This window comes from Dendrobates tinctorius, unplaced genomic scaffold (genome assembly GCF_039654945.1).
Source record: "Dendrobates tinctorius isolate UK_male_01 unplaced genomic scaffold, ASM3965494v1 ptg000004l, whole genome shotgun sequence".
Taxonomy (NCBI): Eukaryota; Metazoa; Chordata; class Amphibia; order Anura; family Dendrobatidae; genus Dendrobates; species Dendrobates tinctorius.
In genome coordinates this window covers 11,466,489-11,484,652 of record NW_027361672.1, presented here as the reverse complement: position 1 = coordinate 11,484,652, position 18,164 = coordinate 11,466,489, and the positions used below count along the sequence as shown (strand labels likewise).

Here is an 18,164-nt window from a genome sequence, read left to right as displayed (position 1 = left end):
TTGTCGGAGTGCTGTCACGGGTGTCCCATAACTGTACTCGCTTTTGCACAAGGTGAAATAAGTGCTCGTTGTCTATATCGAGTGTGGCTCCTTCCCGTTGTGAAACCTATAGATAGTTAGGTCCATATATATTTGGACACAGACAACATTTTTCTAATTTTGGTTCTAGACATTACCACAATGAATTTTAAATAAAACATTTCAGATGCAGTTGAAGTTCAGACTTTCAGCTTTCATTTGAGGGTATCCACATTAAAATTGGATGAAGGGTTTAGGAGTTTCAGATCCTTAACATGTGCCACCCTGTTTTTAAAGGGCCCAAAAGTAATTGGACAATTGATTCCAAGGCTATTTCATGGACAGGTGTGGGCAATCCCTTTATGGCATTTATGTCATTCTCAATTAAGCAGATGAAAGGCCTGGAGTTGATCTGAGGTGTGCTTGCATTTGGAAGGTTTTGCTGTGAAGTAAACAGCGGTCAAAGCAGCTCTCCATGCAGGTGAAACAAGCCATCCTTAAGCTGCAAAAACAGAAAAAACCCATCCGAGAATTTGCTACAACATTAGCAACATTGCAAATCTACAGTTTGGTACATCCTGAGAAAGAAAGCACTGGTGAACTCATCAATGCAAAAAGACCTGGGCGCCCACGGAAGACAACAGTGGTGGATGATCACAGAATAATCTCCATGGTGAAGAGAAACCCCTTCACAACAGCCAACCAAGTGAACAACACTCTCCAGGAGGTAGGTGTATCAATATCAAAATCTACCATAAAGAGAAGACTGCATGAAAGTAAATACAGAGGGTTCACTGCGCGGTGCAAGCCACTCATAAGCATCAAGAATAAAAAGGCTAGACTGGACTTTGCTAAAAACATCTAAAAAGTCAGCACAGTTCTGGATGAACATTCTTTGGACAGATGAAACAAAGATCAACCTCTACCAGAATGATGGAAAGAGAAAAGTATGGCAAAGGCGTGGTGCAGCTCATGATCCAAAGCATACCACATCATCTGTAAAACACGGCGGAGGCAGTGTGATGGCTTGGGCATGCATGGCTGCCAGTGGCACTGGGTCACTAGTGTTTATTGATGAAGTGACACAGGACAGAAGCAACCGAATGAATTCTGAGGTATTCAGAGCCATACTGTGTGCTCAGAACCAGCCAAATGCAGCCAAACTGATTGGTCGTCGTTTCATACTACAGATGGACAATGACCCAAAACATAAAGCCAAAGCAACCCAGGAGTTTATTAAAGCAAAGAAGTGTAATATTCTTGAATGGCCAAGTCAGTCACCTGATCTCAACCCAAGTGAGCATGCATTTCACTTGTTAAAGACTAAACTTCAGACAGAAAGGCCCACAAACAAACAGCAACTGAAAACCACCACAGTGAAGGCCTGGCAGAGCATCAAAAAGGAGGAAACACAGCGTCTGGTGATGTCCATGAATTCAAGACTTCAGGCAGTCATTGCCAACAAAGGGTTTTCAACCAAGTACTAGAAATGAACATTTTATTTACAATTATTTAATCTGGCCAATTACTTTTGGTCCCTTTTAAAAACAGGGTGGCACATGTTAAGGAGCTGAAACTCCTAAACCTTTCATCCAATTTTAATGTGGATACCCTCAAATGAAAGCTGAAAGTCTGAACTTCTTGAATTTTTTTGTTTAAAATTCACTGTGGTAATGTCTAGAACCAAAATTAGAAAAATGTTGTCTGTCCAAATATATATGGACCTAACTGTAAAATAGAAAAAAAGAATTTTAAGTAAAACTGAAAAAAATTGTATTACAACTCTGAAGAATCCTCTCCACTCGACTGCTCCTGCTCTTCATCAGTGGCAGGTACCTGTAAGAAATTACATGATTTAACATATGTGTAATATTGCCAGTCAATACATACCAATCAGTATAGCAAATGTGATTACATAATCTTTGTTGGGTCCACCCTGGGAAGAAGTCAGTTCTTCGCTTGAGGACATTTTGAAGAGCAGGCAGCAGTCAAATGAAACGCTACAGAAAAGAACAGAGAAGAAAAATTATACTTGTAAAGATTAAAAAAAAAAAAAAAAAAAAAAAAAAAGGACACCAATACTTGTATTACAGGCAGTAGTCCATCAGCATAGCAGTCAGCACAGGCCAGGAACAGACGGCAGCACCAGGAGACACCCACTGCACCAGAGAGTCGACCAGTCTACAAGGAACAGCAAGAGCATTGAGAGAGACAGACATTTACAAAGCTTCTATACTTACATATAGGGCAGAGTCACACTGCCGTATTTCTCGTCCGAGAATCGCATTGTAAAACTCGCACTGGCTGCCTGCTCTCCTGAACTGAGCTTGACAGCTGCATAGTAATCCATCATGCTGTCATGCTCAGGTCAGAGAGGTGCCGGCCAGTCCGTTCAGTGCGATGCGATTATCGCAGGAGAAATACGCCAGTTTGTCTCTGCCCATACAGTGTTGTCCTCACCACGACAGAAAGCAGCACCAGGAGACAACCAGGAGAAAACCGCTGCACCAGGAGACACCCACTGCACCAGAGAGTCGACCAGTCTACAATGAACAGAAAAAGCATTCAGAGAGACAGACCTTTACAAAGCTTCTTTACTTACATATACAGTGTTGTCCTCACCACGACAGAAAGCAGCACCATGAGACGACCAGGAGACACCCACTGCACCAGAGAGTTGACCAGTCTACAAGGAACAGAAAAAGCATTCAGAGAGACAGACCTTTACAAAGCTTCTTTACTTACATATACAGTGTTGTCCTCACCACGACAGAAAGCAGCACCATGAGACGACCAGGAGACACCCACTGCACCAGAGAGTCAACCAGTCTACAAGGAACAGAAAAAGCATTCAGAGAGACAGACATTTACAAAGCTTCTATACTTACATAGACAGTGTTGTCCTCACCAGGAGAAAACCATTTCACCAGGAGCCAACCACTGCACCAGGACAGTCGACACGTCTAAAAGTAACAGGAAAAAAAATTAGTACCAAGTACAAACAGGAGTGAGAGAGACAGACATTTTCTAAGGTTGTATACTTACATAGCCAGTGTTGTGGTATCGTCCAGAGAGTTATAGCTTTGCTGTGTCCACACTTCCTTTTATAGAGTTATCAATTCGCAGGTGGTTGAATCACTTCCTGGACCAACTCATTAAAATTACGCATGCGTATTGAACGCATGTGCATACGCATGTCCTTGCGTACACATGCGTTCCCATAGACAGTAATGCGTTTTGACGCACTCATGCGCATGACTGCGCATATTTGACGGATTTTTGCCGCTTCCAAAAATGCAACATGTTGCGTTCGCCGGACCCTCGCTGCACACTGAATAGCGACGCATGCGTACGCTGATACATGCGAACTGCATACAACATGTTAAAGATAGGTAAACGTGACTCACTCACCAGAAATGTTTAGGGTCTTCATAGCAAGGGATGAATACATATGCACATTCCAATTTTTAGTTATTTGATTCCAAAAATTTAGTTAATGCTTATATTTTTCTCACTTCACCAACTTAGACTATTTAGCACAAATAGAATTGCAAAAATATTTAACCACTGGTTCTAATGTAGCAAAATGGGTAAAAAGCCAAGGGGGAGGGCTGAATACTTTTACAAGCCAGTGAAGATGTTGTGTGGGGATTGCTTTCCCTTTTGATTAGGCTTGTACAGAGTAGGCCAAGCCTGGCAATAGATTTATATGAAGCACTGAGTATCTACCAGGCTCACTTATGCCATGCTCGGTCTTTCCTGATCAGTATTGCTGGCCCTCTAGGTGCAGAAATGTGAGGTGCTGTGCAGCATGGGTTTTTCCATGGTGCATTTATAAAGGAATCAGTCCGGTAGCCTGACACTTCTTCAGTATTTTATTAGCGACCTGATTTGCTGGATCACCGTGTATAGGTTTGCAGCTTTAGGGTATGTTTCCACGTGGCATATATGCAGCGCTTTGGACGCAGCTCCACCCAAAGCGCTGCCGACTTTTGTACACGCGGTGATTCTTCATGTGTTCATTGAACGCATGCGGAATCGCCGCATCCTATACATAGACTGTGTAATTTATCTTGTGGAGACTGAGCTTCTCCGCAAGATAAATAGACATGCTGCGGTCTGTAAAGACGCGCCGCATGTCCGTAATTTTGTGTGTGCCACTTGCGTCTTTGTACGCATAGTGAAGGCAGGATTTCATAATATCCCTTCCACTCTGCTGTAATATCTGGATGCTGCGGATTGAACGCTGTGACTACGCAGCGTCCAATCCGCAGCGTTTCCTGACCCTGGATGCATTCTCTATACAACTACAAAACAGAGAAAAATAGTATAAGGTAAAGATTTTATTTTCCTAAATCCTTTTTTTTTTTTTCTCCAATCCTAGTTTTTTTTTGTTATAATAAATAAAATAAAAAAACTCCATTGTGGAACAAAGGCTTACGAGTGATACAATTTACATTATTTCTGTTATGGCTAGAAAATGCAGCTGAACGATGACGCACTGTGAATCCATCCATAGAGCCACATTTAAACCAATTTGACCATCCATACGAGTTTTCCTGGCTAAATTTCATACTTTTATAACTGTATTTTACTACATATTTTTCCCAGGACAGAATTTTCTAGAACAGATGAAGAGGAGACCTAATGACTTTTTTTCTCTTGTTAGTGAGAACATGATCATGTGTAACAGATGGAATATTGATATCTACTTTAATGTATGTGTTTGGTTCATATTAACATGATTTTGCTGTGCTTTTCTTCAGTACAATGTCGGCTCTCATATATGTGATTTAACCATAAGCTCTGGTTCCTATAATAGGCTGACTAAATTACTAATGATGTCTGGTGTTTGATTTCTCTTGATAGTGAGTGCCTGGAAGTACATCAGACTGAGCTAGACAAGCTGACTGCCCAACTAAAGGACATGAAGAGAAATTCAAGACTGGTAAGTCGCCAGCACTAGAATTCATCCTGGAGTGTGTGGGTAATCCTGGTAGCTTGGGGGCTTGTGAATACCGTACACAACCACTGATGACTGCCCTAGAAACCCGAGTCATGTACACTCTATTGTATCCTACAGTAGATGGTGACTGTGTCGCCCAGCTCTGGTATCTATACCCACAGTGGTAGAATTATTCTTATCTTTGCAGCTGATATTGATGTATCCATTTTTCATTTTAGGGGGTCTTGTATGATCTGGATAAGGTATGTGTTTGTACATGTCTTGCTACTTGTTTTGGATATGGCTTGTCAATGGTAAATGTCGTACCCATGTAATAAATACTCATGATCTTTACACGTCATGGTTTACATTTGATATATAACTTATTATTCTATTCAGATTATTACCATTGAATAATTTCATAAATGCCTGCCTACACATGTAGATCAGTGACGATTTAACATCAAAGTATTTTATAATTCGTGTAATTTATAATTCGTGTAAATTAGTATATCTTTTTCTTTTGGACATTTTGTGTGCAAATATTTACAACATGAAAGGTTTTGATCACTGAGCGTTTTCAATATTAGTAAAACGGGTAATTCCTGTAATGTGTAAAGTCTTATTAGTAATCACATTTGCCACGTCTTCTGTGCTGCCTCCCCAGAATTTCATATTGCTTTTGGCAATTAATGTGTAATTTTATAGCTGTGAAAACGTGACATAGTTTCAAAGAACGTCAAAAGAAGGTCCACTTGCAAAACTCACTTCTTGAAAAAAGTTATGAAACAAGACTTCCTTTTTCATCTTAGTTCACCGTGTGGTCCAAGTGTAGCAATATCCATTCTTGTTTGAGTTTCCGAGATCTGATGTTACATTTTCTGTTTAGCAACAAGCATAGCTCTAGCTTACCTGTTTAGGTCACACAATAGCTTGGACATGATCTCTTCACCTACAAACTGTCCAGAGACTTAAAGGGGTTGTCCAGTCCAAAATGCAAAGTCTGCAATCACTCTGTGCGACTGCATATTTATGAATCCCCCCCCAGCACACGCAATGTGCACTGTGAGGATTCGCCGGTTTCTGAGCTGGAAACGGCTGTGATGTATGCCGTATACATACTCGCGGGCAGAACCCATCTAGTGGGTGTGCATTAGCTCCAATCACTTTTTATTGAGTGACGCCATGGAATGCCTAGTGACGCGGTTGTCTAGTGAATTCGGCCTTGCTCAATAAAAGTGTATGGAGCGAGGCCGTGCACAGTACACTGGCTCAGAAACCAGCAAATTCTTGCAGCGCACAGTGCGTGCACGCTGGGGGGATTCATAAATCTGCAGTCACACACTGACTGCAGACTTATCAATTCTTACACCACACAACCCCTTTAAAGAAAATGGCCAGGGGAGTGTAGAATAATTAAGCATCTACTCATCCGCAGCTCAGAGAGCGCTTGAAACTGTTTTTCATACACATCTGATAGCTATTTGTTTTAACTGCACAATTTTGGTAGTATATATTAACAAAAGAAATGCAATTTTTTTTTCTTAGCAAATCAAGACTATTGAAAGATATATAAGGCGACTGGAGTTTCACATGAGTAAGGTAATTTAATCAGAAATATGGAGAGATACAGTTTATATCATGCATGCATCAATAAGAAACCAATAGATAAAAGCTGTGTTTACACTGAACATGATCATGAATGAGCCTTCCTGTGGCTTTTCTTTTAATTAAACCTTTCATGATTTGGCGCATTTATATTTTTGCACTTTCTTTTTTTTCTACTCCTTTTCCAATAGGCATCCTTGTTGCATCAACACAGCCATATATGGGCTTGTTTTTTGCAGGATGATTTTGTTGTGTTTTTTTATACAAAAAATGTACCGTAGTTAAATGGTAGCAAAAAAAATACTCCACTCAGCCATTGTTTTTTGAGTTTTTGTTTTTACAGTATTCATAGTGCAGTAAAATTACCTGGCAACATGATCATTCAGGTCAGAATGACTGCAGCAATACTAAACAGGGATGGTTATACGTAATACATGTATGTAAGCATCTAATTTCTTCAAGCATCTGTTTCCTTGTGTTCATTGTTTTTGTTTTTTTTCTTACATTTTATACCGTTAGGTCCAGGAATATTTGGATATTTACCGAATCTTCATGATTTGACCTCTGCATGCCACTTTTTTTTTTTTTTTTTTTTTTTTTTTTTTTTATTTAAAATGAAACCACTGATCTGCCATTGAAGTGTAGACTTTCAGGATTAAATAAAGGGGTTTGGCAAAACAGTGACACGTTTCGCAATTGCAACCATTTCACTGCAAAGCCTCCTCATTTCAGGGCTCAAAAGTAAATGGACAAATTATCTTTACGATAAATAAAATGTTCGTGTTTAATACTTTGTAGAGTTTCCATCTTTGTGATGCTTTGCTGCCTTTACTGCAGCTGACTTCAGTTGTTGCTTGTTTGTGGGTCTTTCTGTATTACATTTTAAGCATGTGAAATGCATGCTCAATAGAGTTGAGATCTGGTGATTGACTTGGTCATTGCAGAATTTTCCACTTGTTTGCCTTTGGGTTGCTTTTGCAGTATGTTTTGCATCATTGTCTATCTGTACTGTGAAGCGCTGTTCAATCAGTCCTTCTGCATTTGGTTGAATCTGAGCAGAAAGTATCGCCATGTACACTTCAGAAATCATCCGGCTACTTCTGTCTTCAGTCACATCATCAGTAAACACTAGTGATCCAGTGCCATTGGAAGTCATGCATGCCAATATCGTCACTACCTCCACCAAGTTTTAGAGTATGTGAATCATGATCGTTCCAAGCTTTCTCTATACTTCCTTCTTCCCATCATTATGGTACAGGTTGATGTTTGTTTCATCTGTCCAAAGAATGCTTTTCCAGAACTGGGCTGGTTGGATGGATGTTTCCAATGAGTTTTTCTTCACCATGGAAAGGATTCTGCAATTATCCACCACTGTTGTCTTCCGTGGTCGTCCAGGCCTTTTTGTTTTCACACGCTCACCAGTGCATTCCTTTTTTTTTGCAGAATGTACCAAAATGTTTTGGGATCACAGCAGCCGCTTCCAAATGCAATTGCCACACCTGGAATCCATTCCAGACTTTTTAGCTGCTTAATTGATGAATTAACGAGGAAATAGCCCATGCAGCCCATTTATAGAGCTTTTGAAATGACTGTCCAATTGGTTTACTTCCCTTTTTAAACCTAGGTAGCTACATGTTAAATAGTCGTAATTCCTAAACCCTTACTTAATTAGGATGTGAATATGCTCAAACTAAGTCCCGGGTCACACTGGTGTGTGCAATGCGAGAAACTTGCGCATCAATACCCGGCACTGCCGCCGGCACTCGGGACCGGAGTGTGCTCTGCATGTATTTCTATGCAGCTGAGCGCTCTGGTCCGAACCGCCGGCGGCAGTGCCAGGTATTGATGCGAGAGACTTAAGCTGAGAGTCAGAACATTAACACTGTATTGATTATATAACCTTATCATGAATATGTTTTGGTAAACAGCTAAAATGCCAAAGCTTGTCACTGTCTAAATATTTCTGGACCTAACTATAGATAAGATGGTGGAAGCTTCCAAACAGAAGCCACCTGAAGAATGGTGAGGTCCATTCTTTTAATCTCTTCTTGACTTTTGAAATCTGAAGTAGTTAAAGATGAAACATATGCATAGCAATGTCAAAATTATTTGCCCTACATATGTTAATTATATTTAACGTTTATTGAGCACTTTTTCAGCCATGTTCCAGGCAGAATACATCTAAAAAAGGCATTGTGTGCACATACCCATGCTATGCAGTTACCAATTGGAATCTTCTTTAATTAACTACTTAATAACTGATGCTGCACAGTGAGTGGACTGTGGTAGGTTGTGGGATCCCGCTCTGCTTGCCAGGATTAATTTGGTTTAATAACATCCTCAGCCTATGACTGCCCCTGCTTTCATAAATTTAAAAGGGCAGCCAAAAACTAGTCCTCTTTATACTAGCAGTAGATGGTCATGAGCCTCACTTACATCCACTATTATTGAGGTATGCCCATGAAAGGAACTATATCCTTTTTGATAGTATAGTACTTGAGTGATTGATCACGTCTTGGTTGAGCGGAGGCGATGTGCAAGTGGAATGGTGCTCTTCTGTACTGGCGCACTCTAAATGCTGCTGTCACAGATTGACAGCTGTAGATGGAGCTCTGCTCCTTTTTATGGATGTTAGTGGTTTTGACACACAGCCAGCATCTGCAGCTATCTGCCGGGTATAGGGCAGGCTCAGCACTCCATACACCTGCTCCCGACTGATAAGTGATAATGAGCTCATCTAATTATTTTGGTAGTCGCCTCCTACACAAGCCTATAGTTTAGAAGCCTAATTTAAGAAGAAATTCCAATAAATCAATACAAACAAAAATCTGAGTGCCACTGAATACTACATTAACTATGTACGCCAAAGAAAGTATTCCATTAAGTCAAAGGTAACGTACAATAAAAATGTAGCCACAAATAAAATTATAAATGCTTTATTAGACGCAAGGCCTCCATAACTTGCCCAAGTCAAGTTAAAAAATCAATGTGGCGTTGAAAGAGACTATAATAAGTAATTGAAGTAAATTATACATTAATAAAAAGAAGCAATCTGTATTGAAGATAATGGATCAGAGGGAAATGAAAACAGATAATAAGAGTGGGATTTTATAAATGTGTCATATGTCAAATAATGAGTGATTAGCAGGGTATAATGATCACCCAAGTGATATAAAAGGTGGTTGTATATACCAATTAATAAAGATATTGCGCGGAATCCATGATCATGATATCATTACACTGCTAAATAATTTGATCATTGGTAATAGACCAGACTGCATGATTGCTATCAGGTTATAGCATTTAGCAGTGTAATTAAGTCTATTAAGTCTCCTCTCAGTCTTCTTTTTTGCAAGCTAAACATTCCCAAATAGTGTAACCATTCCTCATAGGACATGGTTTGCAGACAGGTCATCATTCTCGTCGCTCTTCTCTGAACTTGCTCCAGTTTGTTGATGTCTTTTTTTTAAAATGTGTTGCCCAAAACTGGACACGGTATTCCAGAAGAGGTTTGACGAAAGAGAAGGGCAATAATGACTTTACATGATCTAGACTGTATGCTTCTGTTACTACATCCCACAATTGCATTTGCCTTTTTTGCTGTTGCATCACACTGTTGACTCATGGTCAGTCTGTGATCTATTAGAGTATACCCAAGTCTTTCACATGTGCTGTTGCTTAGCCCTATTCCTCTCATTCTGTATATGCTTTTTTCATTTTTATTGCCCAGATGTAGTACTTTGCATTTTTCCCTGTTAAAAGCCATTCTGTTAGTTGCTGCCCACTGGTCCAGCTTATTTATATCTTTTTAAATCCTCTCTCTTCTCTGGTATTAGCTATCCCTCCTAGCTTTGTGTCATTAGCAAATTTAATCAGTTTACCCTCAATTCCCTTCATCTAAATAATTGATAAAGATGTTGAACAATACAGGGCCCAGGACAGAGCCCTGTGGTACCCCACTTGAGACATTCTTCCAACTGGATGTGCATCCATTTACGACCACTCTTTGGGTCTGATCACTAAGCCAGTTGTGAATCCACCTAACAGTTGCCTTGTCCGTTCCATACTTAACACAATCCTTATTGAAAAAATGACTGAGATACATTGTCAAATGCTTTGCTGAAGTCAAGATATACTATATATACAGCATTTCCCTGATCCACCCAGTCAGTGATTCTGTCATAGAAGGAAATTAAGTTAGTCTGACATGACTTATTAGTTACAAACCCATGCTGACTCTGGTTAATCACTTCATTCTTATCTAGGTACTTACTTACATGTTGTTTAATAATTTGTTCAAAGATCTTTCCTGATATAGAAGTCAGACTCACCGGCCTATAGTTCCCTGGGTCCACCCTCTTCCCCTTTTAGAAGATACTCAGAAACACGATAGGAGATATAAAGCACTATTAGGATCTTATCTGGTGGTAAATTTGAAAAAAAAAAAAAAACCACTCGGCTTGCACTCACTTATTATTCCACACTATTAGAGTGTTTAAGACTCATCAGAGTCGACAGCCGCCGCAGATCCACAGGTCAATTCACTGACTGATTTGAACTGTCAAATTGAAAGAAAACATGGATATTCCTTGCGCTGCTGTAGCAATGACGATACAGTCATATAGATGATAAAGGATGGTATTTTATTCTCTATTCTCAACACGTTTCAAAGTCAGTACAACTTCTTGCTCAGGATCTGCATACCGTGTATACTCGTATAAGCTGAGATTTTCAGACCATTTTTTGGGGCTCAAAGTCCCCCTCTCGGCTCATACTCGAGTCATATACCGGGGGTCGGCGGGGGAGGGGGAACGAGGGTATCATAGATCATACTCACCCCCTCCTGGCACGGTCTCTGCAGCCCCTGCTTCTTCCATGGTCTCGGCGGTCACGTGGTACCGCTCATTAAAGTCATGAATATGCGCATATTCATAGAATCATAGAATCGTAGAGTTGGAAGGGACCTCCTGGGTCATCTGGTCTAACCTCCTGCTCAAAGCAGGATTCACTAAATCATTCCAGACAGATGTCTGCCCAGCCTCTGTTTGAAGACTTTTATTGAAGGAGCGCTCACCACCTCTTGTGGCAGCCTGTTCCACTCATTGATCACTCTGTCAAAAAGTTTATTCTAATATCTAATCTGTGTCTCCTCCCATTCAGTTTCATCCCATTGCTTCTAGTCTTTCCTTGTGCAATTGAGAATAAAGATAATCCTTCTACAATGTGACAGCCCTTGAGATATTTGTAGACAGCTATTTTGTCTCCTCTCAGTCTTCTCTTTTGCGAGCTCAAGTGGGGCACCACAGGGCTCTGTCCTGGGCCCTGTATTGTTCAACATCTTTATCAAGTATTTAGATGAAGGAATTGAGGGTAAACTGATTAAATTTGCGATGACACAAAGCTAGGAGGAATAGCTAATACTAGAGAAGAGAGAGCATTCAAAAATATATAAATAAACTGGAGCAGTGGGTAGCAACTAACAGAATGGTTTTTAACAGGGAAAAATGCAAAGTACTACATCTGGGCAATAAAAATTAAAAAATCATATACAGAATGGGAGGAATAGGGCAAAGCAACAGCACATGTGAAAAAACTTGGGTATACTAATAGATCACAGACTGAATATGAGTCAACAGTGTGATGCAGCAGCAAAAAAGGCAAATGCAATTCTAGGATGTATTAACAGAAGCATACAGTCTAGATCACGTGAAGTCATTATTGCCCTCTACTCCTCTTTGGTCAGACCTCATCTGGAATACTGTCTCCTGTTCTCCAAGAATTTTCAAAGATTATGGAGAGTGGTTCAAAAATTTCTTCTGCTATCTCCTTCAGTACTCTGGGGTGTAATTCATCTGGACCTGGAGACTTGAATTCATTTATGTTAGCAAAGTATTTCCTCATTATCTTTCTGTTTATAGATATCCTGGATTCTTCTATTCCCTTAATAGGACAATGAAAATCAGTTGATGTTACATTTCCTTTCTGAGAGAAAACAGATGCAAAATAGGAATTTAAAAGTTCGGCCTTCTCAACATCCTTTCATACCATTTCATCATTTTCAGCCTGTAAAAATCCTATAGCAGATTTTTTTTTTTACTTTTGACATCTCCCCAAAATCCTTTTTTATTGCTTTTGACGTCTCTTTCAAGCCTTAATTCATTGTCAGCTTTAGATAACTTGATGTGTGCCCTGCCAGGTTCTGCGCACATCATTATATTCTTCTTTAGATATGCTTCCCTCTTTCCATTTTATAAACATTTCTTTCTTCCTTTTAGGCATGTGCTTAAGTTCCGTGTTCATCCATCCTGGTTTCCTTAAATGCTTCCTATTCTTCCCTCTTTTCGTAATTGTTAACGATTGTGCTTTAAGAATCTCATTTTTCAAGATTTCCCATCTTTCCTGGACATTTTTGTCTTTAAGGATATCCAGCCATTGGATCCCTCCAATTCTCTTTCTGAGTGCCTTAAAATCTGCCTTTCTAAAATATAAACATAAAAGTCTGAGTCTTCACAGGTCTTCCTCCTCTAATTATTCAAAATTCTAAAATATCATGGTTGCAACCTCCTTGCTTCTCAGCCAGTCTTACCTCAACCATTTCCTCTCTGTTTATAAGGATTTAGATCCAAGGTAGCAGTTCCCCTTGTTTCTCCCCTACCTCTTGGAATATAAAGTTGTCAGCAAGAGAGGATAAGAATTTGCTTGACCTGTTAGTTTTGCCTGAGAGAGATTCCCAACAAATGTCAGGATAGTTGAAATCTCCCATGACCACTACGTCATATTTTTTTTGGAGAAATTGGCCATTTGATGCATAAAAAGTTCATCCATATCTTCAGCTTGCACAGGCGGCCTGTAGTAAATGCCTGCAATGGTGTCTTTTCCGTTGTTCTCTCCTTGTATTCTTGCCCAGTTTCCACAGATCTCTGAAGCTTGGATCTCTGTGCAGATATACGCTTTTCTAACATACAATGCGACACCTCGTTTATCAAGCCTGTTCCTTCTAGCCTTGTATTCCAATCATGTGTATCCGTCCCACTAAGTGTCAGTGATTCCAATGACATCATATTTCTTCTCCTGTGTTATTAGTTCCAATTCTCCTTGTTTGTTGCCCATGCTTTGTGCATTTGTATAAAAAAATTTTAGTTTGTGATTGATTTATCTTCCTCCAATATTATTATTATTTAGATTTTTTTTGTCTTTGTTCTTCCTTTCTACTTCTAATAGCAGAGTTCTCAATAGCATTTGCCAGGTGTATGGCTTTTTCTGGCCTTTTGCTTCCCTTCCCACATTGTTCTAGTTTAAAGCTCTCCTGATGAGTGTAGCAAGGCGACTTCCAAGTACATGTTTTCCAGTCTTCAAAAGGTGCCCCCCATCTCTAGCAAGTAGTCCACCATATAGGTAATTCACTCCATGATCCAGAAATCCAAATCCTTGCTTTCAGCGTTCATTCAATACTTATTTTGCCTTTTCTCTGACTTGTTTTTATTGTTTGACCCCATAGAAGCATGCTTGCTACCATGGTACGTATGCCCATAGTTCAGAATGTTGTAAACTAAACAATCTGTGAACCTTTTAGTGTCTTGTCTAAGTACTGAAACTTCAAAATTTGCCCCTGGTCCTTTTGACCATGGCCTGGTTTACTGTTCTCCTGGAATGCTATGTATTCACAAACTGATGCTAAACTGCAGAAAACAAGGTTGTCTATACCCCTAATGAAGGTGTTGATCAGATGCACATTTTTTTAGCCAGTACAGATTCATATAAGTTTGTAAACCTAAAAATCTGGATTCAGTTGCTGTATGTTTACTGGGTTAAAAACATTAGAGGCCAGATTGGAATTGCATACACTATATGACTGTTTGGGGCTTTTAGGGAACAATGGAAGCTTATCTTGTCCCCTGCAGATGGAGCACAATATAGTAAATTACTAAGAAGGTAACTGTGTATCTCAGTCTTACTTTTTCCTTTGTACTTCTCCTCGGAAACCGCCTTATATATCCATGTAACAGAGCTGCTATAAATAGTGTGGTGTTTTTTTCTGCTAAATAACAGGGTTTCCAGCTGTCTTGTGGTTGGTTGTGTTGTAGGCAGCACATAGCCACTTCTCCTTCTCTGGTGCCACCTGTTGCCCTGAGTCCTGCAATGTTTCCAAGTATTCTTCCTCTTTATTGAAAACTGATATAATTTACTTTTCATTGTGTATGTATGGTTTTGTAGGGAACAGAAATTAAAAAAAAAAAAAAAAAAACACATTTCATCTATGAAAAATCAAGCAATGCAATCCAAGAGATTTTTGCAATGTTTTAAGGGTCTTAATTGACCTATATTATAATAGTCTGAAAAATGTAAGATTGTTTCAAAGTATCGAGATCAGATGTGTATGTACTTTTATGCCCCAAACCCTAATGTAAGGAGATGTTTGGCGTAGATCGTCAGACCCCAACATTTAGTCCAATATGATTAGTGATGGTTTCAATTGATTTTGTGAAACAAATATATATGTATACTGTAGTAAGGCTTCCTGGAGGGAACTGAAACGTAGCTTGTATGGGTGAAAAATAAAGGATCCTACACGTTTTTTTGTTTTTTCCACTGAAACTGTTACCTGCTGCTGTCTTTTGGATCGTTAGTATAAATCTTACAATCTATGTAGTGTATCTATCTAGTGTCTAATATCCTTTTTTTTTTTTTTTTTGCAAGGCCGATGAATTGTATGAAGCGTACGGCATCCAGAGACGTCTACGTGAGGGAGCATGTAAAATGAAGCAGGCATTTGCTGTATCACCTTCAAGCAGGGCCGCTCGGGAGAGTCTGTCTGAAATAAATAAGAGTTACAAAGAGTACACTGAGGTAGGTCCTTAAATGTTGTCCACTGCTCCATCCATTCACTCCCCACTTCATGAGCAGTGTTTCTAGAAATTTGTGTGGGCAATACTATATTACATATATCGCGTGGCATAAACTGTTCAGATATCCAATTCTTCCTGCCCTGTCTAGTCTTGGATTATAGCTGAAATGCTGTTCCATGACAGTTCGTCAGTGGCTACCCCACAAAGCTGTACTGCATGTAGGCTGGGTTTACACGCAGGGCCTGTCACACTAAGCGATATCGCTAGCAATATCGCTATAACTTGTGACGTTATAGCGATATTGCTAGCGACATCGCTGTGTGTGATGCTTACCTCCGACCGCTCCCCCGCTGGTTATCGCTGATCGCGCGAGAACGTCCAGGACTGTTTCTCGTCGTCAGCTTCCTGCGGCGCTTTCTGTGGAGAGACGAGCGTGGAGCCGGGCGGGAGGACGTCAGGATCGCCTAGTGTGACAGGTAAGTAGCGACCCCTGTCCCCAGCGATGTCGCTGGTGAGATCTGCCTGTGTGGCAGCTCACTAGCGACCATTTAGCGATGTACCAGCGATCCTGACCGCGTCATATCGCTGGTCGGGATCGCTAGTACATCGCTAAGTGTGACAGTACCTTAAAAAACTTTCAATTGGCTACACAAAGTTGATGAGTGGACGTTTAATGGCCTATTTCAATAGGTTTCCCAGACTTCATATTCATGATCGTTCTGTGTGTGCTGAATATCATGCTATTGGCAGGACAAGCTGGTTTGCTACCGGGAACAGCTATTTTTAAACCATCTTAAAAATCACTACACCCAACTAACAAGAGTTTTGTTTCTTTGTAGAGAGATTGCTGGCCTGTTTGGATGGGCTGATAATTGTTAATCAGGAAACAAGTGTTTGTACAATGATCAGCCTGTCAAAATGGGCCGTCAATCCTCTTCGGAAGCATTGCTTCTCCAGTGTAAAGGCCCCGTCACACTAAGCGAGATCGCTAGCTATATCACTTAAGCGTCACCGATTTTGCTAGCGATATCGCTATATGTGACACCTCCGACCGACTCCCCCGCTGTCTATCGCTGATCGCGCGAGAACGTCCTGAGCCGTTTCTTGGCGGCGGCTTCCTGCTGGGCTTCCTGCTGGTGCCGACGAGCGACGTGTGGACGCGAGCGGGAGGACGTCTTCATCGCTGCGTCTGACAGGTAAGTAACGACTGCCGACTGCTGCTACGTCGCTGGTGATATCTGCCTGTTTGACAGCTCACTAGCGACCATTTAGCGATGCACCAGCGATCCTCACCGGGTCGTATCGTGGTCGGGATCGCTGGTGCATCGCTAAATGTGACGGGACCCTAAGGGGTACTTCACACTAAGACAGAACAAGCAGAAGAAGTGCCTGAAAATCTAGTTAATAATTTCTAGCGGAGATAATGTCTTAGCTTCGCTAATGGACAACACTAGTATGCCCTGTACATCCATTGTATTTCACGTTTTCTATGAGACTAACAGTCTCCTCCAGTTCATTTTAACCCTAGCTGAGTAAGGTCCAAACAAGCATCGGTAATGAAGAGAACATTTTCATCACATTTCCGAACTACAGAATATTTAATACCCGCGTCTTGGGAAGGACTTTTGGCAGTGCCACAAAACTTGATTATGTGTCTTATTGGTAGAATATAAGGGAAGGGGAAAAGGAAAAAAGAGTTTTTATTCACATACAAATGGTAACTTATTAATTAATTAGATAATATAGGCTTAAAAATCATTAAATTTAAATACATCCAAAATGAGGATGTATGTGTATTCAATTGAGCAAGTAATTATATGATTATCGCAATTGTGACTCCCTAAAGTCCCAATAGAGTGCTCGTTTTCCTCACTAAATCCCAGAGTGTTTATTTCAGCAGTATTGAGTAAGATCATGCAAGCATAATTTTAAGAGCACCATTCTAACTGAATGAGGTTGATGTCTGTCACTGATCCTTGGGTACTGTGAGATCCATATCTTCTCATCTAAGGTCCCATTTGTCACCCCGCAGCAGCTAGGCTACACTTGAGAGCTTGGAATTTGAGAGGTGCAGCGAGGGATTTCACCTAATTTAGTCTCAACAATGCTAAAAAGTAGTAAACCAGTAAAAGCTAGAATTTACAGTAGAACATGGGAAAAGTACCTTAGCAGCTCAGGTGTAAAACTGTAAGAATATTTCTTTAAAGCCTATCTTAGATTTTCTCCAGAAGGGACTAGATAGTGGGTTATCTGTTAGCATCTTTAAAGTACAGCTATCGGCCTTGGGGGCTCTATATAATGATGACTTAGTAAGTAATAGGAAGATAATGAGATTCATAAAAACATGTGACAGATGAAAACCAGTGGTTACCTTGGAATTGAACCTGATGCTGACTCACTACCCTTTCAAGCCGATCAATTCTGCATCAGTCAAGAACCTTTAGTTGAAAAAACAGTTTCTCTGGTGGCCCTAACATCTGCTCAAATAGTTGGTGATATTCAGACCTTGTCGGGTAATACTCCATTTACGCAAATCCTGGACGACAAGGTTATCCTAAAGCCAGACCCAGCTCTTTGAAAGTTTCCTGTCCTTGATGGGCGGATCCCCTCTCTTAGGTGGTGCTGTCATGGGTTTTGGAAAAACCCATTTACAGCTAAGTAATTTAGACGTTAACACCTCATCAAATTGTGGAACTTCCTTTTATTTCAAGATCTCTCAATTAAAATACACTTTGCACGTTTGATGT

The 18,164-nt window shown here is 40.3% G+C and overlaps 1 protein-coding gene across 2 annotated transcripts in view; it reads left to right on the top strand.

The window, feature by feature from the left end:
* RIPOR2 (RHO family interacting cell polarization regulator 2) overlaps positions 1 to 18,164 on the top strand; it is a 274,424-nt gene that overhangs the window by 126,478 nt on the left and 129,782 nt on the right. For both annotated transcript variants that reach the window (XM_073566141.1, XM_073566140.1), the window contains exons 4-7: positions 4,888 to 4,966; positions 5,203 to 5,226; positions 6,512 to 6,565; positions 15,269 to 15,418. In XM_073566141.1, coding sequence (XP_073422242.1) covers positions 4,888 to 4,966; positions 5,203 to 5,226; positions 6,512 to 6,565; positions 15,269 to 15,418 — 307 coding nt within the window. The remainder of the gene's footprint in view (positions 1 to 4,887; positions 4,967 to 5,202; positions 5,227 to 6,511; positions 6,566 to 15,268; positions 15,419 to 18,164) is intronic.